Source organism: Sciurus carolinensis, chromosome 13 (genome assembly GCF_902686445.1).
Source record: "Sciurus carolinensis chromosome 13, mSciCar1.2, whole genome shotgun sequence".
Lineage (NCBI taxonomy): Eukaryota > Metazoa > Chordata > Mammalia > Rodentia > Sciuridae > Sciurus > Sciurus carolinensis.
Window position 1 is genome coordinate 72938483 of NC_062225.1, and position 27986 is coordinate 72966468.

Genomic DNA, 27986 nt, shown 5'->3' on the forward strand with positions numbered 1-27986 from the left:
GTTCCTCTTTTCCTATTTATATGCCTTTAATTTCTTTGGTCTGCCTAATTGCTCTGGCTAGAGTTTCGAGGACAATGTTGAATAGAAGTGATGAAAGAGGACATCCCTGCCTTGTTCCCATTTTTAAAGGGAATGGTTTCAGTTTTTCTCCATTAAGAATGATATTGGCCATGGGCTTAGCATAAATAGCCTTTACAATGTTCAGGTATGTTCCTACTAGCCCTATTTTTTCTAGTGTTTTGAGCATGAAGGGGTGTTGTTATTTTGTTGAACACTTTTTCTGCATCAATTGAAATAACCATATGATTCTTATCCTTAAGTCTATTGACATGATGGATTATGTTTATTGATTTACGGACGTTAAACCATCCTTGCATTCCAGGGATGAACCCCACTTGATCGTGGTGCACAATTTTCTTAATATGTTTTTGGATATGGTTTGCCAATATTTTGTTAAGGATCTTTGCATCTATATTCATCAAGGATATTGGTCTAAAATTTTCTTTCCTTGATGTGTCTGGTTTGAGTATGAGGGTGATATTAGCTTCATAGAATGAGTTCGGTAGGGTACCCTCCTTTTCTATTTCCTGGAATACTTTGAGAAGTATTGGAATGAGTTCTTCTTTGAAGGTCTTGTATAACTTGGCTGAGAATCCGTCTGGTCCTGGGCTTTTCTTGGATGGTAGATTTTAATGGCTTCTTCTATTTCATTACTTGATATTGATCTGTTTAAATTGTGTATGTCCTCCTGGTTCAGTTTGGGAGGAGCATATGTCTCTAGAAATTTGTCAATGTCTTCGGTAGTTTCTATTTTGTTGGAATACAGATTTTCAAAGTAGCTTCTCATTATGTTCTGTATCTCAGTGGTGTCTGTTGTGATATTTCCTTTTTCATCACAAATTTTAGTAATTTGAGTTTTCTCTCTCCTTCTCTTTGTTAGTGTGGCTAAGGGTTTGTCTATTTTGTTTACTTTCTCAAAGAACCAACTTTTTGTTTTGTCAATTTTTTGAATTGTTTCTTTTGTTTCAATTTCATTGATTTCAGCTCTGACTTTAATTATTTCCTGTCTTCTACTACTTTTTCTGTTATTCTGTTCTTCTTTTTCTAGGGCTTTGAGCTGTAATGTTAGGTCATTTAGTTGTTGACTTTTCATTCTTTTCTGGAATGCACTCCATGCAATGAATTTTCCTCTTAGTACCACTTTCATAGTGTCCCAGAGATTTTGATATGTTGTATCGTCCTCATTGACCTCTAAAAATTTTTTAATCTCCTCCCTGATGTTTTTTGTTATCCATGTTTCATTCAATAGCATATTATTTAGTCTCCAGGTGTTGGAGTAATTTCTGTTTTTTATTTTGTCATTGATTTCTACACTCAGTCCATTATGATCTGATAGAACTCAAGGCAGTATCTCCATTTTTTTGCATTTCCTAAGGGCTGCTTTGTGGCATAACATATGGTCTATTTTTGATAAGGTTCCATGTGCTGCTGAGAAGAAAGTGAATCCGCTCGTTGATGGATGGAATATTCTATATATGTCTATTAAGTCTAGGTTATTGATTGTGTTATTGAGTTCTATGGTTTCTTTGGTTGGTTTTTGTTTGGAAGATCTATCTAGTGGTGACAGCAGTGCATTAAAATCACCCAGAATTACTGTGCTGTGGTCTATGTGATTCCTGAAATTGAGAAGGATTTGTTTGATGTACAGGGATGCACCATTGTTTGGGGCATAAATATTTACTATCGTTATGTCTTCCTGATTTATGGTTCCCTTAAGCAGAATGAAATGTCCTTCTTTATCCCTTCTGACTAACTTTGGCTTGAAGTCCACTTTATCTGAGATAAGGATGGAAACCCCCGCTTTTTTACTGAGTCCATGTGTGTGGTATGACATCCTTTCACCTTTAGTCTGTGGATGTCTTTTTCTATGAGATGAGTTTCTTGCAGGCAGCATATTGTTGGGTCTTTCTTTTTAATCCATTCTGCCAGTCTATGTCTTTTGATTGATGAGTTTAGGTCATTAATGTTCAGGGTTATTATTGAGATATGATTTGTATTCCCAGTCATTTGGCTTATTTTTGGTTTTTAAGTTGGCTTGGTTTTTCCTTTGAGTGGTTTTTCTCTAAGGTGGTTCCTCCCTTTGCTGACCTCCATTGTTGTTTTTCATTTCCTCCTCATGGAATATTTTGTTGAGAACATTCTGTAGTGCAGGCTTTCTATTTGTAAATTCTTTTAACTTTTGTTTATCATGGAAGGATTTTATTTCATCTTCAAATCTGAAGTTTAGTTTTGCTGGGTATAGGATTCTTGGTTGGCAACCATGTTCTTTCAGAGTTTGAAATATGTTGTTCCAGACCCTTCTAGCTTTTAGAGTCTGGGTTGAGAAGTCGGCTGCTATCCGTATTGGTCTCCCCCTATATGTAATCAGATGCTTTTCTCTCGTGACTTTCAAAATCCTATCTTTATTTTGAATGTTAGGCATTTTCATTATAATGTGCCTTAGTGTGGATCTGTTGTGATTTTATGCATTTGGTGTTCTGTAAACCTCTTGTATTTGATTTTCCATTTCATTCTTCAGGTTTGGGAAATTTTCTGATATTATTTCATTGAATAGGTTGTTCATTCCTTTGGTTTGTATCTCTGTGCCTTCCTCAATCCCAATAATTCTTAAATTTGGTCTTTTCATGATGTCCCATAGTTCTTGGAGATTTTGTTCATGATTTCTTACCATCTTCTCTGGTTGGGCAACTTTATTTTCAATATTAAATATTTTGTCTTCATTGTCTGAGGTTCTGTCTTCCAAGTGGTCTAGTCTTTTGGTGATGCTTTCCATTGAGTTTTTTATTTCATTTATTGTTTCCTTCATTTCAAGGATTTCTGTTTGGTTTTTTTTTGAGAATTTCTATCTCTTTGTTGAAATGATCTTTTGCTTCCTGCAGTTGCTCTTTCAGCTTATTGGTATTATCATTCATTGCCTGCATTTATTCTCTTATCTCATCCTTTGCTTCACGAATCATCTTAATCATGTATAATCTGAAGTCCTTTTCTGACATTTCTTCTAACATACTGTCATTGGATTCTATTAATATAGAATCTAGATTTGTTTGGATCATTTTCTTCCCTTGTTTTTTTCATGCTGTTCATGTGTCTTCCCCTCTAGCAATACAGATCTGGGGTATTGCAGAATCCCCCCTATAGGCTTATAGTGGCCCTATAGGTTTCCAAAACCCTTTCTTTAAGGGGAGATCAATACTAGCAGTGCCCAATTCAGACACTATGCAATCCTAGACCAAATAGCCCCTATGAGGACAATAACAAAATTGTCATAATAAACAGAATGAGTTCAAATATTATCTTCAGTAAAACAAACAGATGTGCAATAAGGTCTGCAGTTTCAAATAGAGGACAAAGAGGATGCAGAGGGATGTAGAATGTGGCTGTTAATGGGATAAGAAAGGAATATACAGAAGTTCTAGATAATAGAAAGGGTGAGAGTATAATCAAAAGAAATTGGATGTTAGCATGAAAAAAGGGAGAAAGAGACTCTGAGGGAAAAGGTAAACAAAAGGAAAAGAGAGCAAGGAAAGTAAAGAAATAAAAACTTAAATTTTTTCAATAAGGAGAAAAAAGCAAATCTACAGTATAACAGTCATATAGTAATGAAACCTCCCAGAGTTCAGTAGCCTGATGCATGAGAGGTACCTGACAATGAGCTTCAAGCCTCCAGCAGGTATCTCAGGATGGGATTTGCCCCACCTAAAGAGCTAAGGCTTCCAGGATTATCCAAGATGGCCGCTCTGGCTTCAAAATGTGTTGGCAAATGGGGAGCTGCAGCTCAGGGTGTGGACGTGGTCAGCAGGAGGTCCTGGAGGCGGGATGCGGTTGGTCAGGCAGGGGTCCTGGAGGTCGGGTGTGTTTGGTGTGGTTGTGGGATCCTGGAGGCTGGTTGCAATCAGTCGGTCTGGGGGCCCGGTGATAGGGCACAGTCAGTTGGTCTGGGGGTCCTGGTGGCAGGGAGCAGTCAATGTGAGGGCCCCAGAGGCAGGGAGTGATCGGTCCGGCTGAGGGATCCTGGAGATGGGGCTCAGTCAGTCTGGCCAGGGGTCCTATGGAGCCTGGCTGTTGTCTCAAAATGGCAGCAGTCACATGTAACCAAACCTTCAGGTACTGTCACAGTGAACTTCCAGGCAACAGCAGGCAGCTGGTACTCCACTGGCGGTCAGTGATCAGTTTGCTGACTGTTGTCCGATGATCGATGATCGGGAGGGGAACCTCCTGATCGATAGAGGAGTAAGGCAGGCGATGGACAGGCGAGAGGCAGGCAAATGGCAGATGATAGGCGCCTGACAGTGAGCAATCTGCATTCAAAAAGTAGTCGATATGCTGGCAGACTGCAGGTGATCACAGCAGACAAATGGGGTAAACAGCAGGGGATCGATAAGCAGCAAAAACTGTCTTACCAAGAAACAGATATCCCCCGCTTGAAACCGGAGGTACGGAGTGACAAGGAACGCAGCCTCCCTCTAGTCTGCCATCTTGGATTCCCCCCCCAATATTATTTTTAAAATAAACATTTTATTTTGGAATAATTTTAGATTTACAGAAGAGTTTTGGAGACAGTACAGTGAGTCCCCACATACCTTTCACTTCTCTTGCATGAGGCTAACACTACGTAATTTTGGTGCATTTGTCAAAACTGAGATTGACATTGGTACATTTACCATTAATGGAACTCCAGACTTCATTTTGATTTCATATTTTCCCACTAATGTCCTTTATCTGTCCAGGAACCAACAAAGGGTACCACATTGCTTTTTATATGTGTGTGGTACTGGGGACTGAACCCACAGGGCACTTTGCAACTGAGGTGCATCCCAACCATCCACCCTTTTATTTATTTATTTTTTTTTTGGGAATCAGTTGCCCAGGTTGGCTTGAACCTGCAATACTCCTGCCTCAGCTTCCAAAGTCACTGGGATTACAGGCATGTGTCACGGCAGGCTACCATATTGCATTTAGGATATTTTTTCCCCAGTGTTGAGGATCAAACCCAGAGCCTGGCATATTCTAGGTAAGTGCTTAACCACTGAGCTATATACCCCTTGTCCTCAGGCAGATATTCTGTAAAGTATCCCTCAGTTTGGGTTTCTGTGATGTTCTCCTTCTGCATAGAGACTGAGGCCATGTATTTTGGGAGGAGAGAATACCATCAAGGTGGCATGATGGCCTCATTACATCATATCAGGAGGTACATGATATCAACAGTGATGCTAATCTTGATTACCCAGTGAGGGTAGTGTTTGCTAGGTTTTTCCACTGTAAAGCTACTGTTTTCCTTTAAACCACATTAGAGGTGCCAGGGTCATGGAGTGATTAGGCTCCATTTCCAGAAGGGGGCATAGATTCATGTATTACTTGGAATTATTGTGTAGGAAAGCTTTGTCTCACTTCACCACACTCTATTTCATCATTTATTTAATGGGTATGAAGTCTTGTATATTTGTTTTGTCCTTTTTTATAGTCCAATACTATGCTATTTATACTGTTGCTCCATTGTTCCAACTTTAGTCATTAGGAGCTCTTTCCCCTTGGTTCTGTTGACCCTTTAGCATACTCCAATCCTTGTGGAGATCTTGAGCAATTCTTCACTTCTTGTAACTAAAGATGCTCCAGGGCTGCTCTTCCTGTCACTTTCCCGCTCTGTGGGGCCCCAGTCTCCAGCTTAGGAGCAACCCAATCCTCTCCTCTCCCATCATGGAGCATTTGGCCCCATCTAGATGCAGCAGTTGTCCCCTCAGGCCTTGGATTTGACCCACCTGTCTAAACCAAGCCTGCAACTATATGAGATCTTGGGCACTTTGCCATATTTGTGGAACCCATTCTGGAACCAGGTTAAGCCCTTCAATCTCCTACCTGGTCCTAACACCTTCCTTCAGTCTTACAGCCTAATATGCAAGACCTGGTTCTAGCCTGTCTAATATCCAAGAGCAACTAAGTTAGGAAAAGAATAGCTAGTTGATTTGGGGGAGAGGTCATGAGTACCATTTTTAATATATTAGAATTAAAATATAAAGATATTTGAATATGAGCTGGGGTTGTAGCTTAGTGGTAAAGTGATTTCCTAGCACATGTGAGGCAGTGGATTCAATTCTCAGCACCACATATAGATAAATAAAACAAAGGTCCATTGACAACTAAAAAATATTTTTAGAAGATATTCAGATATATGTAATATCCAAAGATCTCCTACCCTATACCCTCCTGGTTTTGACCCAGCAAATAGTACCAGGAAATTATTTCCTTCATCTTCCACTTTCCAATACAGTCTTCTGGACCAGGCCTATCAGTCATTCCAGCAAAATTACTGATTTGTGTTGATAATGGACAACTCTAGTTGCTTTTGCCCGCAGATGTTTGCTTTTTTATTTTCTTGGTACCAGGAATTGAACCTAGGGTGTTTAACCACTGAACCGCATCCCCAGTTCATATTTTTATTCTTAAATTTTGAAAAAATTTAAAGTTTTTTTAAGTTGCTTAGGGCCTCACTAAGTTGCTGAGGCTGACCTTGAACTTGTGATCCTCCTGCCTCAGCCTCCTGAGCCACTGGGATTACAGGTGTTCGCCACCACAGCTGGTCAGATGTTAGTTTTCTCCAAATAATGTGAAAGGTTGTCACCCTCCCATTTAGCTCTAAGCAATTCTAACAAATCTTTGAATTTTTATTTTAACTCTGCCCACAGCCCAAATTCCATTGACAATGACCTGACTCTCTGATATAGGATTCACATTCCAGTGCAAGTCTCCAAACATTCCCAGGTTTTCTTTGGCTGTTCCATTACCCCACCCCAACTTCCTTTCTTCCAAAACTTTCGGTGATTCTTGGACTACCCTGTAATCTCCCAAAATAATTCTGGCAGCTCTCTGTACTTATCCTGCTGTTCCAATCCATTTCAACTGTCTTGTATTAGAATTGCTTATATGTGCTTGTGAGTTTCTAAGGGGGTAGGGACCAGAGCTTAGTCATCTTTGTGTCCTCTGCAATTCCAGAGTATGTCTAACCTCCAATGTTTCCCAAAACTAAGGCATATACTCTACCTTGTTCATAACACCTGAATATCACATCCAACTATTTAAGAATTAAATTCACGGATATCTTTATACCATCTAAGTACTTGGCAAGTAAAAGAACTAGAGACTTCTAGAGCTTTCCTGCATCCAATGTGGGGGAAATCTAATCCTGTACTGTCTTCCGGCCATAAGTAGGAGTGGGGCTACTGTACATGTTGGTGTCACCTATAGGATCAAGGCATGTTCTGCCTTGGACTCTAGAAAGCTGGATATCTTCTCTGATAACCTTACTCATGATAGCAAGACGAGAGGTAGGTTTATACAATTAAGAAGCACAGGAGACACTGCGGGTAAAGAGAAGCAAAGAGCCTTCATAGCATCTTTGCCTAACTTCAGCCATCTTGAGTGGTAGAATTAGGAAGAAGTATTTGTGTAGGATGAAAGACAAAGGTGTGGCACCCAGAAGGCACTGTAAGGGTGGTACTGGGGGAAGGGAATTGGCTAAAGATCTAAGCCAGCAATGTGAACATGTAAAGCACAGAAACATAGGCCCCTCCATACATTTAGAGACCCACAGATGTACGGAGGGGCCTATGGCTGCCTCTAAGAAGTTAATTATCCTCATAAAACTGAAAACTGGCCCCTTAGCAGTCACCCTGATGCCTAAAAGTTCTTTAATTGAGGAGGTTTTATCCCCAGAAGGGTTACTGGGTGTCCATCACCTGGATATTTCTCTGCCAAAAGGGGGAGCCAGCTCTCTGCTATTGGAGCTGTACATAACAGGCACTCAACAGCTGACCTGGATCTGGGAGGAAAGGGGGCCTTTGATTTGTCAAAACACGGGACAGCTGAAGTCTAAAATGCAAACTGAGGCTTTTAGTGTTTATGGGGTCTGATGGGAGGATGCAGAATTCATTCCAGTAATAAAGACCCTGTCTGTATCTAATTGGTATTGCCTTTTTCTGGGTGACCTATGTTAAGGACTCTTCCCTCTCTCCCTGGAATTACCAAAAGTTCCCACCTCTCCTTGTTTGTGTGTCTCTCTGTGAGGGACGTAGGAGTGTGTGTGCGCGTGTGCGTGCGTGTGCATGCAGGTGTGCCTGCCTGTTGCAGATGGGGAATACAGGGATGCTGGAAGAAGGTTTGGGCCAGGGGGTCAAAGGAATGGGACAAAGAGTTAAAGAAACAAATCTGCTGTTGAGACCAACTTAAGCCACCCATCCTGTCCCACCCCTGGTCTACTGAGTCTGATTTACTGACTTTGAGAGGTTGACTTTCCAAAATAGGAATTTAGTTTTATTTCTGAGATCTGAATAAGCCAGTGACAGTGGGAGGCACTGAGTCAAGAACAAGAACTCTCCCCGAGATGGAGAAAAATCTTTCTCTGCACCAAGGGCTGCTGGTACGCCTGGAAAATGGGCTACTTCCTCCTACCACATGTGCTGCTGGCACAAGTCCCTTTGACTGGACTGGTTCCTGTCACACCCGGACCTGCCTGCAGGTCACTCCAGGGCAGGCTGTAGAGTCTCCAGGGGGTCCGCACTGCGCTTCCGACCTGGCCCAGTGAGGGCACTCCTGACAGCCTCACAGACAGAAGGAGCTGCAGCCAGGTGTGCCTGAGCCTCAGGGATGGAGCATCTGAACAGAAGGCTCAGCAAGGCTATGGGGATCACCTGTGGGAAAGAGGCAGGGAGAAGTAAAGACGAGAAAGAAATCATCTAAGAAAGAACCTTGGAGAAGCTAGAGCATTCATGTGGAAGTCAGGAGCCATCAGGCTGGATGCAAAAATAGATTGTTTTCAATACTAGAGAGAGGTAATGAGGTGGGTCAAGAGCAGAGAAAAAACTTCATCCTAACCCAGTAAACTGCTCATTCTTCAAAACCCAGCCCAAAGACCTCGCTGTTCTTCTTGACTCCCCTCCAAGCCAGAGATATCTTTTTGGTATCTTTTTCACACCTCTGTGATCACTTGTCACTGTCATGTTCCCCATTAAAGGGGAGCTCCTGGTAGACAGAATATCACTGAATTGTGTAAACCCAATATCAAGCAAAGTTCCTGACATACTCAAAGTACTGATTAAGTGTTTGTTGAGTGACCAGCAGAGGGCGGGATACCTGTTCCTTCTCCTGTGCAATCTGGATGTGGCAGGAGATGGGAGCAGCCCGAATTTCATCCGACAGTGGCTGAGGAAAGTGAATCGACTGGAGGAGGCTCTCGATGCATCGGGCCTTGGACTGCCCAGAGAACCGCTGTTGAAGAGGTGGTAAGATCAGCATCAGGCGAGGCCAGAGGGACTAAGAATGGGGTCAAGGGAGAAGAAAGAACTGGGAAATTGGGAGGCTGGGATCCTATAAGTGTTATGGAGAATCTGTCCCTTTGGGCAATCCTGTAATCCCCAAGTGTAAGGAAAAACTGGGTTAAAGAAGTTGGTGGTGGGCCATGATTGACTGGGTTAAACTGGAATGAATGATGAATTAGTCAGATTTGTAACCGTGTCCCAGCAACTCCATAGGTAGGCAATTTTAAACTGAACTCCCTCCCTCCAGTTTCTTTCCTAACCAAATCCATCCTGCACATTGCTGTCAAGCTATCAGTAAATAATGCTTCCATTTTGCCACTGTCCTTCTGTTAGCTTAGCACTGCCAGAAATATAATGCAAGTCTATAGGAATGTTTACGTTTTCCAGTAGGTGCATTAAAAAAGAAGTCAATGTTAATACATTTTATTCAACCCAACATATTAAAACTATTTCAACATTGTAATTAATATGAAAAATTGAGTTATTTTACAATATTTTTGTAATAAACCTTTGAAATCTGGGGTCTATTTTACAATTAACAGCACACCTCAATTCGAGTGCTCAATTTACAAGGTTAAAAATTGAAATTCAGTTCTACAAACACAATAAAGTTGCGGTTAATGAAAAAAAATTTCAGCTGGGTGCAGTGGTGCATGCTTGTAATCCCAGAGACTTGGGAGACTGAGGCAGGACGATTGCAAGTTCAAGATCAACCTCAGCAACTTAATGAGGCCCTAAGGACATAGTGAGACATTGTCTCAAAATAAAACTTATCAAAAAAGGGGGACTGGGGATGTAGTTCAGTGGTTAAGCAACCCTGGGTTCAATTCCCAGTACCCTCCCTGCAAAAATTCACTACTTTGATTTTTACATAAAATTACAAATTCAGTTTCTTGGTCATACTAGCCATATTTCAAGTGCACAATAACCGCATGTGGCTGCTGGTCATTGTTTTGGACAGCACAGATCTACCTATATTTGGCAAGTTCAGATTCCTTTCTAGCTTTAACCTTTCGCAATCCCTTCCCTTCCTGCTCCTTTGTAATCCCTCGTTACTGTGGAAAGTTACTCTCTACTCCAGTCATGTCTGTGTTCCCCACATAGCACGCCTAGTCCTCCTTCTGGACTGTGGCTAATGTGTTTTCTAATATGAATGCACTTCTGCTTCCCATCTATCCACGTCAGAACCACCAAGTCTCAATCAAATATCACCTCTTCCATGAAGCCTTCTGTTTACTATAGTGCAGACCAACCCCATCTTCTTTGTACTTCTATTGGACTTCAGCAGGTCCATGGGTTGTTTCAGGATCCCAGTGGGTGCTCACTAAATGTGGATCTATTGATGCTTTTCACATAGGGTTGCCAGATTTAGCAAACAGGAATATAGGATATCCAGTTAAATGTGAAATAATGAAAAAAAAAATTCATATACATTCCAAACATTGCATGGAACATTTACACTTAAAAAAAAAAGTGTTCGTTATTTATCTGAAATTCAAATTTAACTGACCTGAATTTTTATTTGCTAAAACTGGCAACCTTACTTTCAGGGTCATCCCCCATGCTAGCTGCTCAGCATCTGTTCCTCCTCCTTCCAGTACCTGCAGCTTATTTTTCTCTGGGGAACTAGTTCCCCCATGCTCAGGCCATAAGGTTTGATTGAAGTTCACTTCTACCCTTTCCTCCATCACCATCATGAAGGGAAAGCACATGAATCAGGTTGGAGCAGTGATTGGTTCAAGGGTGTGCACCGGACCAAAGACAAGCCAATGAGAGCCCTCCTCACACATTTGTGGGAATCACAGGAATATAGGGTCTTTTCCTGCTGGGGTTGCTAAATTGGCAAGGATATCAGACTGGCACTACTTATGGTCAATTTGCCACCTACCGGAGAGAGTCTGTCTGAGAATAAGAGCAACAGAAGAAAGTAGAACTAAGAGGTGCGGTTTCTCAGTCCCACCATCAGAGAATCTTCAGTTATACGAGCAATTATTTGCCTTGTTTAGTTAACACCAGTATGAATGGGGTTTGTGTTACATACTTGTAGCTGAAAGAATCACCTACTAGTTTTTGTTTCACAAACAAGAACCTATGTGTGCACACACACTCAGTGGGGAGAATGTGTCTGATACAAGGAGGAAGAAAGACACAGAGCAGAAAAATCAGCCCTTACCACTACATTTCTCCCTGCTTCTGCAAAATGCCCCCCAATGGCAGCCTAGGTTTTAAGGCCAGGCCGGGCCAGCCATACCCCATCACTTTACCTGCAGCATGGCCAGTGCCCTCCAGAACAGCTTAGAGTTGCCAATGCGGAGGTCCAACATGTGGTTTTGTAGGATCTTCCCCAGAAGCACATGGGCCCCTGTACTCACTGTATTCAGTATCCACTTGGTGCTTAGCTCACGCTGAAACTTCTAAAAATGGCAGACACATGGGGATATGGAAAATTAGGGGATGGGAGAGCAGCAGGGTGGACAGGGCTGTATTATCAGATAAGAACAAAGGGAAGAAAACTAGGGACCAAAAGACAGACATCATTTGTTTAAGCAGTCCAGGGTTTAGATATAGGGATAACGGGTGTAAACCAGAACATCCCAGGAAAACCTAACAGCATTACCCATTTATGTTTTTGAATACTGGATAGACAAATATCTTCTCTGAGTCCTTCCATAGCAGGTTTTGTTCTTGCCAAAATTTTCTTTTTGGGGCTGGGGTTGTGGTTCAGTGGGAGAGCACTTAACTAGCACGTGTGAGGCACTGGGTTCAATCCTCAGCACCACATAAAAATAAATTAATAAAATAAAGGTATTGTGTCCATCTACAACTAAAAAAATTTTTTAAAAACTTTTAAAAATTTTCTTTTTGCTCCTCAGGTACCAGACAAGAGAGGATTGTAAATCCTGGGACTCATTCACTAAACCACAGGTTCCCTGAAGGTAGAGATGGGGTCTAATTCTGCTCCAGAGCCCCAGTCCTTTTGATAATGGCTGACACATGGCTCCTGAACCATACACATTAGTTGAAAAATTAATTTTATTTAATACTTACAACATCACTATGAAATAGGTTTTTCTATCCCCAATTCTACCTATGAAGAAACTAGAAGTCAAAAGTAAATTAACTTGGGAACTGGGGTTGTGGCTCAGAGGTAGAGCACTTGCCTAGCATGTGTGAGGCACTGGGTTTGATTCTCAGCACCACATATACATAAATAAAGAAAATAAAGGTCCATCAACAACTAAAAATATATATTTAAAAAAAATTTAAAGAAAATAAATTAACTTGGATAAGCTCATATGATAGTGAAACAGAATCAGGTCTTAAATCCAAGTCTTGCAATTCAATGATGAGAGTATTTCCTACTTTGCCACAATTATCTCCTAGATTAATGACAGAATGCATGTGAAAGCATGTTGAGAAGAAAGCGTACAGAGGTCCTGTGAGTATAACTGCTACCCGACCTTGGCCTGGATATCTTGCTCACGTTGTGGCACTTATCTGTTACTGCACTTGCAGCAACAGGGATCCAGCAACGTGTAGAGGGGATTCACACAGTACCAGAAGGTTGAGAAAACAAAACACCGCTACAATTTTTTTTTCCTTTTTATTCTGGAACCCCTGAAATAACTAGTCACACAAAATCCTGGAAGAGGGCAGACTGAAAACACTTAGGTTTATGCCAAGGACACTGATACAAAAACAGAAATCTGACCAATCAGCACAAGGCTGGCCAGTGTACAGCACTGATGCTATGGCTGCACACCACACTGCCCTGTAGTGAGGTCAACTAACTCTGGGTTATGCTCTCAGCCATTTGCACCACTAACCATTCATATGATTAACACAAAAACATTTTAAACTTTATGTAGTTTGGAGTCATACATATTTATTTAAAGTTTATAGGGAAAAATAAATGTGTAATTATAACTGGAAAAATCTTAATAGTAATGCAGGGAGGAGTAACCCTACTTGATAATAAACATACAAATGACAACTACACAGAAATATTTCTTAGCTATCTCATTGGCAAAATCTAGACACTACTCTCTGTTATGGTTTGGATCTGGAAAGTCCCGAAATTCTTGTGTTTTGGTCCTCAGTACAGCAATATTCAGAGGTAGGGCTTTTAGAATATGATTGGATCATGAGGGTTATAACCTCATCAGGGAATTAATCCATTGGGTGGATTAATAATTTGAATGAACTATTGGAAGGAGGTGGAAACAATAGGCAGGCAGACATAGCTGGAGGAAGTAGGTCACTGTGGGTGTGCTTGAGGACTATATCTTGTCCCTCTCTCTCTTTATCTTCTTGTCTTCTGCCATGAGCTTTCCTCTGCCATATTCCTCCACAATGATATTTCTGCCTTGGAGCCACTTCACCTTGGATTGAAAATTCTGAAACTGTGAGCCAAAATAAATCTTTCCTTATTTAAGTTGTTTATGTCAGGTATTTTGGTCACAGGAATGAAAATCTGACTAACACACTCTGACAGAGTCTACATGGAAAAAGCATTCTCATATTGCTGGCATGAGGAAAACTTTGTAATATCTAACAAAATCACATATGTATTTACCCTTTGACCCAGTTCAAATACTTGTGGGAATTTATCCTCAAAAGGCTTCTAACATTATAAAAATACATGCCCATTCATGGCATCAGCACTGGCAAGAGCAAAATATTGGAAACAATCTAAATGCCCTACACAGGAGATTGGCTGGGCAAACTATTGTACATGGGTGCACACTAAAAAGCTAAATAACAACAAGAAAGAGAGTTGTTAATGGCAGTGGAGTGATTTTCAGAATATCTTGTTAACTTAAACAGGAAAGATGTAAAAGATATCCTACTCTTTGCCTAAGAAAGAAGGTTTTTGTTGTTGTTGTTGGTGGTGGTTTGTTTTTGTTTTGCAAAAATAAGCACAACAAATAATGTTCAAATATGGCTAGGAACATTCCACAGGGCGCCAACCTGAAATGAACTCTCATATTGAGCATTAAAAAGAGAAATGAGCTGGGTGCAGTGGCATACCCCTGTAATCCCAGCAATTTGGGAGGCTGAGGCAGGAGGATCACAAGTTTGAGGTCAGCCTCAGTAATTTAGCAAGGCCCAATTTAACACAACCCTGTTTCAAAATAAAAATAAAAAGGGCTGAGTATGTGGCTCAGTAGTACAGTGCTCCTGGGTTCAATATGTGGTACCAAAAAACAAAACAAAACACACACACACACACACACACACACACACACACACACACAAGAATGTATTAAAATACATAATGTTTGACATGCCTATAATCCCAGTTACTTGGGAGACTGAAGCAGGAGGATCACAAGATTGAGGCCAGTCTGAGCAACTTAGCAAGACGTTGTCTCAAAATAAAAAAAGGTCTGGGGATGTAGCTCAGTGGACACACATGGACACACATACACATGCATTTAACAACAAAACCAAAATTCATGAGTCCATAATGACACTGAACAAACACAGATGGGGTGCAGGGTAAAGAGAAAGTTTTCTTTACAGAACAACGCCAACCAATGAAAATACATACAAGGGATAGAAATAGAAAATTCCCAGTTTAAAACCACCATTGTAATAGTTGGTTCAGCCAAGAATCATCAGTTGATGCTGAAACCATGGGTGAAAGACTGCTGACCAACAGGATGCAGAGAAATCTAAGGGACATCACCTGGACCAAATGATCACAGGTAGCCTCACCAATAAACAGACAAACTATCAGGTGCTCCTAATGTGACACACTGGTTAAGGCCCAACCTCCCCTGTGTGGTACTCTTATCAACCTGGACATAATGACTAAACAGTTGGACAAATCCAAAGTGAGGCACATTCCAGAACATATCTGGACTAGACTTCTAAAATGTTGGTGTCATGAGCAACAAAAAAAGAGAAAGGCTGAGGAATATTAAAGGAAACCATGAGACCTGATGACTAACTGGATCCTGGATTCAGAAAATAAAATCAATACAGTGGTAGTTGGGGAAATATGAATATAGCTTGGACATGAGTTAATAGTAGTTCATTAATGGTCATTTTCCTGAGTGGATAATTATATTTATATGACAAATGTCCTCATTCTTAAGGAATACATTCCAAAGTATTGGGGTAAAGTGCTGATATCTCCAGTTATCTTTCTTTTTTTAAATTTTTTTTTAATTTAAAGGTCAATGGGCCTTTATTTTATTTATTCATATGTGGTGCTGAGACTCGAACCCAGTGCCTCACACATGCTAGGCAAGCACTCTGCCACTGAGCCACAACCCCAGCCCCTCCAGTTAGCTTTCAAATGATTCAGGGAAAAGAAAGTAAATATGGCAAAAGGAATTAGTGAATCTATGGTAAAGCATGTGAATGTTCATTGCACTATTCTTGTAGATTTTCTCTAAGTTTGAAATTTTAAAAATAAAAACCTGGGAGTAGTTTACACAAAAAATATTTCCATGACTAAAGATTCACAAGGCCTAATGGAAGCCTCCTTATTTTAAACAATTCCAATCCATTTAAAGAAAGGCAAAATCAGCATCAAGAGGAAGATAAAAAATAACATGGTAAAAGTTGATAGATTTGAGTATAGAAAATTTTAAATAACTTATCTCTACATCAAAAACATAGAAATAAAAGAAAAATAAGAAGTTGGGAAAATATAAAACAGAAAAAAGCTATTTTTCTTGCCCTATACATCCCCTCTTACAATTCAGAAAGAAAATAAATAAGCACCTCCTAAAAAGAATGGGAGAATGTACTAGAAAGATATGAAGAATTAAAAGAAGGGGCTGGGGAGATAGCTTAGTCAGTAGAGTGCTTGCCTTGTAAGCACAAGGTCCTGGGTTCAATCCCCAGCACCCAAAAAAAAAAACAAAAAAAGGAACTAAAAGAAAAATAATCAAATGGCCAATACATGAGGGAATAAGAAGCCAAAGGTATCAAAAGACTTTATAATTTTATACATCCTTTGACCCAGGAATTCTGGGTATTTATCCCAGTGAAATAGTCAAACACCCAAAAGGTGTATAAGCTGTGTAAATAAGGGTGATCAGGGCAGACTTTTTTTTTTTTTTTTGTACTGGAGAATGAACCCAGGGGCACTTAGCCACTGAGCCACATACCCAGCCCCAGCCCTTTTTTATAATTTATTTTGAGACAGGGCCTCACTAAGTTGCTGAGGCTGGCTTTGAACTTGTGATCCTCCTGCCTCAGCCTCCTGAGCTTCTGGGATTATAGGCATACATCACAGCACCAGGCCAATATTATTAATAATATTGAAATTGTCTGACAACTAAGGTTAAAGTAAACACATTGTGGTATAACCATACAGTGAAATATTACATTGACATTAAAAATGATGGCATAAGTCTATTAGTTCAGAAAGGTGCTCATAATCTTAAATGAAGAAAAGCAATGTAAAAACACCATGTCAAGTTTGGTTCTATATAAAATATAATTTAAAAACATATAATATATTTATATACACAATGATAAGAAGACTACAAGGACATTCTTTGAATAGTGGCTATTTTGAATTTGGAGTTTTTTTTTTTTTTTTTTTTTTTTTTTTTTTGCGGTACGGGGGATCGAACTCAGGGCCTTGTGCTTGCGAGGCAAGCACTCTACCAGCTGAGCTATCTCCCCAGCCCAAATAGTGGCTATTTTGGAAGATAGTGGATTATGAATGATTTTTTTCTTTTGTATTTTTTTCTTTTTTCTTTTTCTACAGTTTTTATGAATAGAAATACATTGCTGGGTAGGGGTAGTAGAGCGCTTGCCTAGCATGTGTGAGGCACTGGGTTCAATCCCCAGCACCACATAAAAAAAAAAACTAAATAAAAAAATAAAGGTATTGTGTCCATCTACAACTAAAAATATTAAAAAAAAAAAAAGGAATTTTGATTCCAGTTAGGCAGCAGGCCAGTTGTGTCTAGTCAAGTGGGGAGACATCTCAAAGGAGTTGCTTCGAATAATGGATGAGAGACCACATCCCTCCAGGGCAATCCTTCAAGGTCCTGGGTCTGCCCCATGGAGAGTGGGCAGATGGTGTGTGTGAAAACTAAGACCCGGAGATATGAAATTGCTTTTTTCCTTGGGTTACACAGCAGAGTTGGATGGCACCCAGTTTTCCTGATTCCTGTTCCAAACTAAATTGCAAAGTACACACAATCTGATTATTACTTCTATGATTATTATCAGTGGTTGTCCTTGATTATAATCTTTTTAATTATAATCAATGCAATATTTACAGTGAGTCCAGCACAGAATATCTTACCAAAAAACATGTCCTAAAGGCTTTTGGATTGTGATGATGAATAGAGTATCCACAATTAACCTGTCCCAAAGGGTAAATGAGCATTTGTTAAGTAATTGGTGGCCTATCCTGCTCTTTTTGCATGTTCCTAGAGGGAGCTGAACCCAGTAGCTCGTTGCCTTGGTGATGTGGTAACTCAAGAACTTGCCTGGTTGGCTGGGAAGGGGGCCTAGATAAACCTTCAATCGTTCTCTCCTCCAGCTCTGGGTTTTCAATTTCTGGAATCCCTCATTGTGGCTATCACTTTCTCATCCCCCTTACCTGGATGAAGTTCCCTTCATATTCAAAGAAAAGCAGTGGCCACATGATGCTGATGATGGAGGGAAAGAGCTTCTTCAAAGCGGTCTGAAGGTGAACAGAGGGCAGTACGAGTGGCCCGTCCAGGAAGGCCTGGTTCTAACTGCCACCCAAGATCCCCTCGTCAAGGCTGGAGCCTCACCGGCAGGGACTGCCCCACAGTGCTGTGCGCCAGGGCCTGGATGTTAGTGGTCTTCTCTTTCACCTGCTCCACCAGTGTCTGTACCTCCTTGAGGTTGTCTGGGGATAGGTATCAGAGTTGAAAGATGTGCTACTGTCCTTCCTGTCACCCTGGAGTCCAGTCAGGACACTTACACCTTTCCTTCTCTCTGAACAGGTGTCCTAAGATGCAGAGAAATGACAGCTCCTCTGCCACCCTACCACTTCCAGCCCTTCACCCTACTCCCTCCTTCCCTCTTACCATCCAGGGTGAAAATGAAGAGCACAGTGTCAACTTCCGTAAGAGAAGGCAGGATGGAAGTCAGGAAGTCCTCCTGAGAGAAGGAGAACTGGGGACCCTGGAGCAGAAGATGATTGGAGAGTCCCTCCCATGAGAACACTGTAGAGCACAAGACTGAGGAGGACCGAGAGGACATCTAGGGCAGCCCTTTTGACTATAGATGTAGAAGTCAAGGTTCGACAAGGTAGTGTTTTTGCTCAAGATGATGCAGCAAGCCAATGAACTGGAACCAGGTTTTAGGAAATAAAACCAGAGCCTTCCACAGCCCAGAGCTGCCTCAAAGCCTAGTGACCTCTAATCCACATTCCCTTCTCTGAACTGTTTATCCCATTGTATTCTCACACTCATCCTCATCTTCCCCTATTCTCCCTCCCCCTGCACACCGGTGAAATTCACAACTTCCCTGACCTCTTCTGACCTGGTTGGTGAGCTCAGCCTTCTGGTTAAACATGTCACTGTGATCACCAATAAGAAAGCCACGGACATCTCGGAAATCTGGAAAGTTTAAGGACAGAGAGAAGTGATGGGGTTTATAGGAAAGGAAAACTCTAGGTTTTGAGGGCTGGGAGAGGAGCAGAAAGTGGGCTATGGGTGAGGAGTAACCCATGTGGGGCCATAGCCATGTGCAGAGATGGGAGTTGAGGGATCAGGAACTGAGATGGGATGGAAAGGAAGAAGAATTTGATTGAAATGCCTGTTTAGGTATGGCAGCATGGATCCTGAGGAACCTCCAAGGACACTGAGGAACCTCTGTGAGATCCTCCAAGGGTTGTCTGGATAGTGGACCAACTGGTTGGGGTCAGGTGGAATCAGGAAGAATGTCGTGACTGGGAGCCTACCAGCACCAAAAGTGTGGATGCACTCTACTCCATCCATGATGGCAATGATGCCGAGGGTCTGCCAGCCAACCAAGTGCACTCGGCCTTTCTTCTCCAGGCTGAGAATGGGTCAGAGATCAGGACATGATTAATTACCATGAAAAGAGGTCAGAAATACATATGGAAGAGCATAGGAGTGAACAAACAGGAGCCAACTATGATCCTCCATGTAGATCCATTCACCTTCCCATGTTAGCACATCTCACAGACTCCCTGCTCTCTCCTGCTCCCAGGATGACCTCCAAACACATATCCAAATACCTGGTGCTGACTTGCTTCATCAGGGTGGCAATCTTGGAGCTTTGACTGTAGGTCACCTGATGAGCCCGCTCAAATGTCCGGAGGATTTCCAAGAGGCACCTGGAAGAAAAGTCACCAGCTCCCAGGAGGGTCCAGTGTCTCATAACAAAGCCTAGGTATGCCCCACCCCACCTAGGGGAAGGCACAATTCTTGTGAAACTACGTTCTGCTGCTCCATGGTGGAGGCACAGAGAGGAGAACCAGTCGGTATCCTGGATGGGCAGAAAGGCTTCAGTGGGCAGAAAACTAAGGAGCAGAGAGAGGAATAAGGGCATCAAGAAAGCCCTGGGGGACGATAGGATCTAAGAGTAGATGAGGAAGTAAGTGGACCCCCTAGAAGTTACCTAGAGACAAGGGAAGGAGGTCACAGCAGGATGGTCTCCAGTCTGCATGACCTAGATCATGACCAAGTCAATGGACTCTTCACACCAGCCTCTGAACCTGGTCCTGCCATTCCCCACCTCCACCCTTCATCTGACTCTGATCTACCTTTTGTCCAGATCCTCCCTACCTTTGAGATGCTGCAATGCCCCGGTCCACAGTCTTATGGGCTGCTAACAACAGGGTTTCCAACAGGATCTTGGTGGCACTTCCCCCTTTCATCCGGGAGGAGCCGCTGAGACCCTCAGGCTGAGGAGGCAATGATACTTAGAAGGGATTGATAGAGGAAGGAACCTGGAGTCCACCAGTTAGTGACCCTGGACACACAATGTAGTTGGTGATCCCTGGGCATGAATTCTGGACATGTACCCTGGTTAGTGACCTTGGGACATACATTCTGGTTAGTGACCCCTGGGCATGTATCCTGGTTAATGGCATTCGGGATGCACTCTGGTTAGTGTCCCTGGGTGTGCTTTTAATAGTACTGGTGGCTTCCAGTGTGCTGTGAAGAGGAATGCTTGGGAAGGCTTAATTGAAATGGTGCATTCAGGACTCTCCAGAAGGAGGTATCTTGTGAGCTGAGTCAAAGGTTTTTCAGAGAGTGTTTTTCTTTATGAGACTTTCTCCCCACTTCTCCCACCACCATGTTTTGTGGTAGTTTGTCAACCCAAATGACACAGTGCACATGCTTTGGACAGACCCATGAAGCAGACATTGCAATGGTACAGATTTGTAACACAACATACCAAAGATTACTGCAAAGATAATGAAAAAAAGCAGTGATTAAGAAAAGAAGATTGAGAGTCTGCAGAGTGGAGGAAAGAGATGAGTACATATGAGAGAAAGTGGTGGAAATCGTGTGGTATGGAATTTCCCCTTCTTACCTCACACAAGGAAGATCAAGGAGAATGTCACAAATGTGCCCACCTAAGGCTAAGGCCTGCTCCATCCTGGAGAGGATGCAGAAAGGCAGAGGAATGGAGCAGCACCCCATATTTGAAATTTAAATATATGAAAGAGTCTGAAAGAGACAACAATGGCTAGACCAGGCTGTCTGTACCCAGATGGAAAAGAGCTGCCCTAGATCACTGAAGTGTTTAATGATTATTGATTCAAGAATCAGAGTTGGAGTAAAGATAAAGCACCTCAAAGTGAGAATAGGATTTCATTTAAAACATGCTAGGTGACACACAATACCTCAGGAATTTAAGCAAGAAGAACAGGACCACAAATCAGAGACCCTAAGCAAGTGGCAAGCAATTCCCAGATGCTTAAGGGAGGGCATAGAAAAAGAGAGAGAGGCCCTACCCCTACTGCAGGATTGAGCACAAAAGCTTCCTGTTTCTCTTGCATTTTCTGCATCCGCTCTGCTACTTGCCGGAATGTTGAACTCCAGTCTTCAATGGGGTCATTTCTGAGGTCCAGAGAGACACAGACATGGAAGGTTTGTCTGTGAAAATCTAAAGGAAGGGCTTCAGCTGGGAGTCAGGATCAATGACCACATTAGGATTGGAGTCAGAAGTCAACAACTTCATAGAGAAATATGCTTTGGAACTCATGGGGCAGTGTGTCCTTGAACCCCAAGGACAGGATTAATAATACGTTCAGCAAAGTTTCCAGCAGAGCAAAGCTAACACTCAAGTTTAAAGTTCTAGCAGGAGACAAGAACCCTGTATCCTGGCCCTAGCATCAGCCCCACTGACATAAGCCCTACTATCACAGCCACCATATTCTTGTTCTCTGTGGTCCATTGGGAGAATGCTGGTCACCAAATGTTAGAATTGCCTTCCACCTTAGGGTCCTTTAGCAGCCCTTCCCATTTTTGGAAATACATTCTAGAAATCCTTCCAAAGAAGGAGGGAAGGATAACAATTCATAGCAAGGAAATCAAGGTACAAAATATTGTTTCTGTTCTTAGGCAGTCGGGGGAGGGTGCTAGGAATTTAACCCAGGGGTGCTTTGCCACTAAGCCACATCTCTGGCCCTTTTTAGTTTTTATTTTGAGATAAAATCTCACTAAGTTGTTTAGAACCTTGCTGAGGCTGGCCTTGAACTTGCAATCCTTCTACCTCAGCCTCTGGAATCGCTAGATTACAGGTGTATGACACCGCACCTGGCAAGATACTGTATTTTTGTTTGTTTGGTTTTGGTTTTTTTGAGAGAGTCAGGCTAGGTGTGAACTTGTGAATCTTCTGCCAAACCGAGTCACTAAGATAGCAGATATGTGCCACCACACCTGGCTAGCTGCAAGGTATGAAGTGTACATAGCACCTGACAATTGGCAGGCATTCTTTGAATAAATTAATCAGGAACAAAGCAATGTATTAATGAGACAAGAGAGTTACAGGCTTGTTATCTGCTCAATTATAAATCATGGAATGTCAAAGAATGAGTATCTCCTGTATTTGCTTGCTAGGGGCAATTTGTGAATCACCCACTGTGGTAGGACCTCAAAGAGTCACCTCTGCATGTGGCATCCCTAACTTCCCCTTATCATCAATTCCTGCAAAGATTCCCTCCCTTTTGAACTAGTCTTATATTTTTTTCTTTTGTATAACAACTTCTTCTCCTCCCCCTCCTCCTTCCCCTCCTCCTTTTCCTCCTCCTTTTCCTCCTCCTCCTCCTTCTTTACCAGGGATTGAACCCTGGGGCTCTTGCTAAATTGCTTAGGATCTTAGGGTCTTGCTAAGTTGCTGAGGCTGGCTTCAAACTTGCAATCCTCTTGCCTCAGCCTGCTGAGTCACTGGGTTTACAGATGTGCACCACCATGCCCAACTCTTTTGTGACTTCTAAAGCAGACAAGTTTTGCATATTTCATATCCATTGTGTAAAGGTGTTTCATACCGATCATTTGTCCTCAGACTATTTCTAAAACTTCCTAGAACCTTTAAGAAAGAGGAGACTTAAGTAGAGAGGAGAAAATGTACATATTGTGTGGTTTAACATTCAGACTCCTAGACTTGGCTGGACATTGAAATCACCAGGGGAGTTTTGTTTTTAATAACTACCTGTTTCTGGGTGCCATATTCACCCTGAGATTCAGAATCAATAGTTTTGGAGCAGAACCTAAAAATCAGTATATTTAAAAAGCATCTCAGACGACTCTGAAGATCAGCCAAGTTTGGGAGTCACTGATTTAAGGAACAACTGGAAGATCTTCACGCCTACATTGTTTGAAATTCTTCATTTCACTTAGTCACAGGACCTGAAATTAGCATCCATTGCAGCAGATATATTTTTGGTGAAGGAGAGTCCTCCATGAAAAAGATCAGGGTTAGGAGTATCTCAGACTCATTTACACCTTTCGTAGGAATTATACTACAAATCTAGAGTCTGAAACTTGGAAAAATACCTCTGAAAGAACCCGGCTCATTTGCCTCCCCAAGACCACCACAAAGTATACAAAACTGCTCTCAAATAATCAAAGTCTTTGCTGTAATCCTTGCAGTGACAGGAAGCCCTCAGTAATATCAGGGTGTCCTACTCCATGAGTTTATTTAGCAGATTCCCCTAAACCTGTCTGTACACTGGAATCTCTAGGGATGCATTTTAAAAATAGACATTTTGGGGCTTTACCTCCAAATCAACAAAAGCAAACCTCTAACACAAGGGGCTAAGAATTTTCTTCCTTCTTGTTATTTTTAAATACCCAGGCAACTCAGGTATAGAACCACATCTGTACACTATTGATTGACTTTCTCTGATATCAGACAAAGTGGCCATTTAGATAAAGAATAAGAGGGAGGTTGTGTGGTAGCACAGTGCTCTCAGGGAAGGAAGAGGGGGTGGATTTGAACAGCCAGAGCGGAACAAAAGGGCACCCGGAATGATGAGAGAGAATGGGAATGAAAATAAGAGAGCTGAACAAACAGGAGTAGGTGCCACTTAGCATCTGCTACTTTGAAAAGACCCTTGGTGCTCACCCCAAATGAAAACCCAGATCTTTGTGGTGTGCATTTTCCTCACCCCAGTTTTTCCTCTGGCAAGGGCCTTTTCCTTGGACATTTTCTTTGACTCTTCAATCTTGTTTTGAACATATGCTAAATTTTATGTTTTGTAGCCTTTGTAACCTGCCTTCCATCCTCTCAGAAACAAGGGGGGAATAATTCAATCAACCAATCAACAAAAACTTTCATACACTTAGGGGCACCCCATATTTACTTTAATATTCTGAGATTTGGCAAACAAGACAGTATCCATCTGGCCTCTTTTTGTAATCATACTATAGACTTCAGCATGCCTGCCCCAACTTCCCCCAGGGCTGGCCAGTCATTATGGAAGGCTCACCTGGCCATGCTCACTGGATTGAAACCAACCAGTACAGGCAAGAAGACATCTGTGTTATCCATGCAGTAGTCCATCTGGCCTGCCACGAAGGGAGCCTGAAGGTGTTGAGAGAGGAGGGCACGATGAGGGGGTTACTCTGAGTGCCGCCCCAAGGCCCCTGTGCAGCAGAATCCCCCAGAATGCTTGATGGAAAAGGGAGATTCCTAGACTCAGTTAAAAATCTAAATTTGGGGGCTAGGGATGTAGCTCAGTGGTAGGGTGCTTGCCTAGCATCCACAAGGCCCTGAGTTCGATCCTGTACCACAAAAAAGAAAAAAATCCAAATCTGAAGCATTTTTAGTAAGTTTCTCTAAGGAAATCTTGGTACGCTAAAGTTTGGAAATTACTGAATTGAACTGCAAGATTCTGGATGTCAGTATCCTGCTCTCCTTGTATATCTCCCTCCACGGCCTGCACTGCAGAGATCTAGATTTCTGCTCAGTGAATTCTGATTGAGAGCTGTAGAGTTGACAGGAAACTTGGGGGTCCCTAGTTCAGTGCTTCTCAAATGAACTACCTGGGAACCTTGTTAAAATGCAGATTTGGACTCAGTGGGTCCCAGTTGGGATCTGAGATCCTGAATTTTCTAACAAATCCCAGGTGATGATGTTGCTGGTACAGGGACTAAAGTTCAAGTAGCAAAGGACTAAATAGTAGCAAAGGACTAGTCCAAGGGCCAGATTTTTCTGAAAAGATCCAGAGAATAAATACTTTAGGCTTTCTGGGCCCTATGATCTCTATCCAACTAGTCAACCCTAGGGCTATAGCACAAAAGAGGTCATAGACTATATGAAAACACAAATGGCTATGTGCCAGTAAAACTATTTACAAAACCAGGCAGCTGGCTAGATTGGCTGCCAGCATAGTTTGCTGACCCCTGGACTAGTCCATTTATTTTGGTTGATAATGGATCAATACACAGTTATTCTTAGATAGGATCTCTTTTCTTCCCACATCCATACAACTGGAAATAAATTAGTGTAACTAAAATCAAACTTTCTTATGCAAATTTTGTTTTCTAGTACCCGCACTGTCAGTCTACCATCCATATTGTTCCATCCTGTCCCCTTCCTCCTTATAAAATTGATTCACTCAACCTGCCTTCACACTTACAGAGAGTCCCACTGAAATGCCAATGACGATCACCCTCTTCTTCCCAGCAGCCACCTAGGGTAGGAGGATGAGTAAGTGATACAACTGGGAGAACTCCTGGGCCCACCTCCTGCCAGGACAGACATTGTCTGAATGTTGGGGCTTTTATGTCCCCAGGGACAGAGGTCTCTGGTTGAATATTAGTAGGAAGCACAGACCTTCTTCAATTCCTCAATCCCGTGCAGGGCACTGTCTTCTGTCCTTTCCCTAGAGGCCACCACAGACCTACAAGGGCAGACTCAAGGTCAATGGCACTGGCTGGGAAGCAGAAGTGTATGGCTTATTAGGGCAAGTCACACTGAGAGAAGGGAATAAAGGAAAACAATCAATGGATGAACACCTACTGCTTATCAGGCACCATGATAGACACTCTATAGAGTTGTAACCATCATATACGTACAAAGGCCAATCAGGTAACCCAAGTAGTAAAGTAGGCCAAATGGAAGGCACTTTGGATGTAATCTCTGTCTAAAGTCATTCAAATTCAGGTTCTAAACACATATTCAAGCCAAATCAAACATTTATAAGCCAAGGTAACTTACCTGTCCCCCCCTGCAATGAGGTAGGTATAAAGAGGTTTTTGTCCTAGACCTTTCATTAGCTGGTTAAAGGAGACCTGTCAACAGGGAGATGTGAAGAAGTAATGACAGTAAAGGAACAATTAATCTGGACTTTTCCTAGAGGGTAAAAACTGTATAATTATTCTTAGGCCAGTGCTTAGCCCATTTCTACTTGGAATCCGCCAATTAAAGATGCTAGTTGGAGATAATTATTTAGGGATGCATGGGACATAGAGATATTACCAATAGACTGATGGGTCTCCAATGGACTCAGGAGAAATGAGACTCCATGGTGGGATATAGCTTTTGAAGGAAAGAGTAAGGCATGCAGCCCAGGTCTAGTAAAGGGTCCACCTAGGAACTTAGCTATGATGACCTTTATGGTCCTGGTGGGTTATCCCCAGAAGGAAGAGGGAGGAAAACTAGGGAACAAGGTACTTACTGACATGAGGAATGCCATCCGGCCAGAGGTGCCTCCTCCACTAAGTACCACCAGCCCCTCCTCTGGCTCCTGAGGAAGGAAAGATACCGAGGTTGCCAGGGCCCAGTTGGAATACAGAGAAGCATGTTCCTTTCTTTGTCATTAATGGAAGAGGACTTTGAGGGATTCCTTATCTCTCCTCATATCACAAAACTGAACACAACATCAGCTATGTGTTGTAGTAAAAGGAACACTGGATTGGAGAAAGAAACATCAGTTTGACTCCCATCTCTGACACAGCTATTTATTCAGTTCCTTATTTATTCCAGAAGGTGCTGAGAGTAGCCTTGTCATCCAAATAAAAATTTTAAAGCAGCATTATTCAATAATTATTAGCATTTGGGCAAGCTACTGTGATTATCCTAACTCTTTGCTTTCTCATCTGAAAGTAAACAGAGATAATAACATTAACTTGACAAGTTTTTGTGCAGATAATGGATGTGAAAGTGCTGGGTCAATTATAAAGTATTATGCAGCTAATGGTTATTATTATAATTATTATTGATTAATAAGATTACAATAAGGATCTAAGAGGGAGGACTGGAAGAATGGACAACTAAGATCCATAATATAGGAAATGGAGACTGAAAAAAAGAAAGAGGGAAACAGAAGAGCTTAGCCAGGGAGCAAATGGAGCATCAGTACCTTCAGTATGTCCTGAACTTTCTCAGCCACTTGCACCATGGTGGTCAGAACTGATTCACTGTACAGTCGCTACAGGGAATAGGCAGGAATCAGAAGTCACAAAAAGGTCAGCGGATTAGGATGGAAGAAGAGAGGGTTCTCAGGGTTTCCAAAATCAGGAGCCATGGTCTTGGCAGGCAAAGACTGAGATGGGGTTGGGGTTGGCATCTTTATCAACAGTGCCAGGGGCTGGGGCTGGGTCACCTGGTATGTGGGCATGGCTTGCCCCTCCTCCTGGAAGATCTCAGCATCACACTGCCCCAGCAATTGAACAATTTTCTCCGCATCTGCTTTGTCCAAGTCCCTGGTCAGTGGGTTCGACTTCTCTGTGATTGGCACGGCTGCCTCATACCCAGACAACTAGAGAGGAAGGGGGCAAGGATGGGGCAGGAAGACAAAGCCTCTTTCGTGCCTGCTGAGCTGGAGGTGCAAGTGGCAGCAGACAGGGTTTGGATCATACATACACACATCCAACACTCGCACACCAGGATCTTAGCCTTCTCTTGATGCTCTGAGCCTATTACAGAAGGAAGATGAGGAGGGAAGATAGGAAGGAAGAAAGAGGGAGCAGAAACCCAGGGCGGAGAGAAAGGAGACAGAGCAGAAGATCAATATCAAGAAAGGGTCTCACCTCCCACTGGCCAGGCTCTGGGGTCTCAATCACATGTTGAAACCGTTTTGTGCCTGGCATGGTCCTACAATGTAGACACACTGTCCTGCCTGCCTCTTCAGCCACACAGACCTCTCTGGTCACAATGACTCTGCTTCCAACTGGCAGA

General features: G+C 42.2%; 1 protein-coding gene across 3 annotated transcripts; it reads right to left on the reverse strand.

The window, feature by feature from the left end:
- Nucleotides 1-8343: 8343 nt before the first annotated feature.
- Gckr (glucokinase regulator) lies at nt 8344-27973 on the reverse strand. Of its 3 annotated transcripts, none has more exons than XM_047522380.1 (19): nt 27839-27973; nt 27412-27567; nt 27169-27237; nt 26485-26553; nt 26025-26098; nt 25641-25707; nt 25444-25497; nt 24292-24386; nt 21313-21418; nt 20135-20253; nt 19585-19683; nt 19285-19382; nt 18864-18940; nt 18407-18503; nt 18128-18225; nt 17950-18033; nt 11633-11782; nt 9184-9318; nt 8344-8741 (listed from the first exon to the last, which is right to left on the reverse strand). In XM_047522380.1, the coding sequence occupies exons 1-19, from the start codon at nt 27896-27898 to the stop codon at nt 8571-8573; spliced, it is 1878 nt and encodes a 625-aa protein (XP_047378336.1). In that variant the 5' UTR covers nt 27899-27973; the 3' UTR covers nt 8344-8570. The 3 variants fall into 3 exon arrangements, with proteins under 3 accessions (XP_047378336.1, XP_047378335.1, XP_047378337.1); XM_047522379.1 differs by having other exon boundaries at nt 18407-18544; nt 18854-18940; XM_047522381.1 differs by lacking the exons at nt 17950-18033; nt 18128-18225; nt 18407-18503.
- Between the last annotated feature and the right edge of the window lie 13 nt (nt 27974-27986).

What these genes read in the sequence shown, in the direction of transcription:
- Gckr (XM_047522379.1), bottom strand. Translation starts at nt 27,898, where the DNA reads ATGCCAGGCACAAAACGGTTTCAACATGTGATTGAGACCCCAGAGCCT. An exon ending in ATGAAGCAAGTCAGCACCAG is followed by an intron (nt 19,383 to 19,584) that starts GTATTTGGATAT and finishes ACCCATTCTCAG; the next exon opens with CCTGGAGAAGAAAGGCCGAG. An exon ending in CATCCACACTTTTGGTGCTG is followed by an intron (nt 18,941 to 19,284) that starts GTAGGCTCCCAG and finishes TAAACTTTCCAG; the next exon opens with ATTTCCGAGATGTCCGTGGC.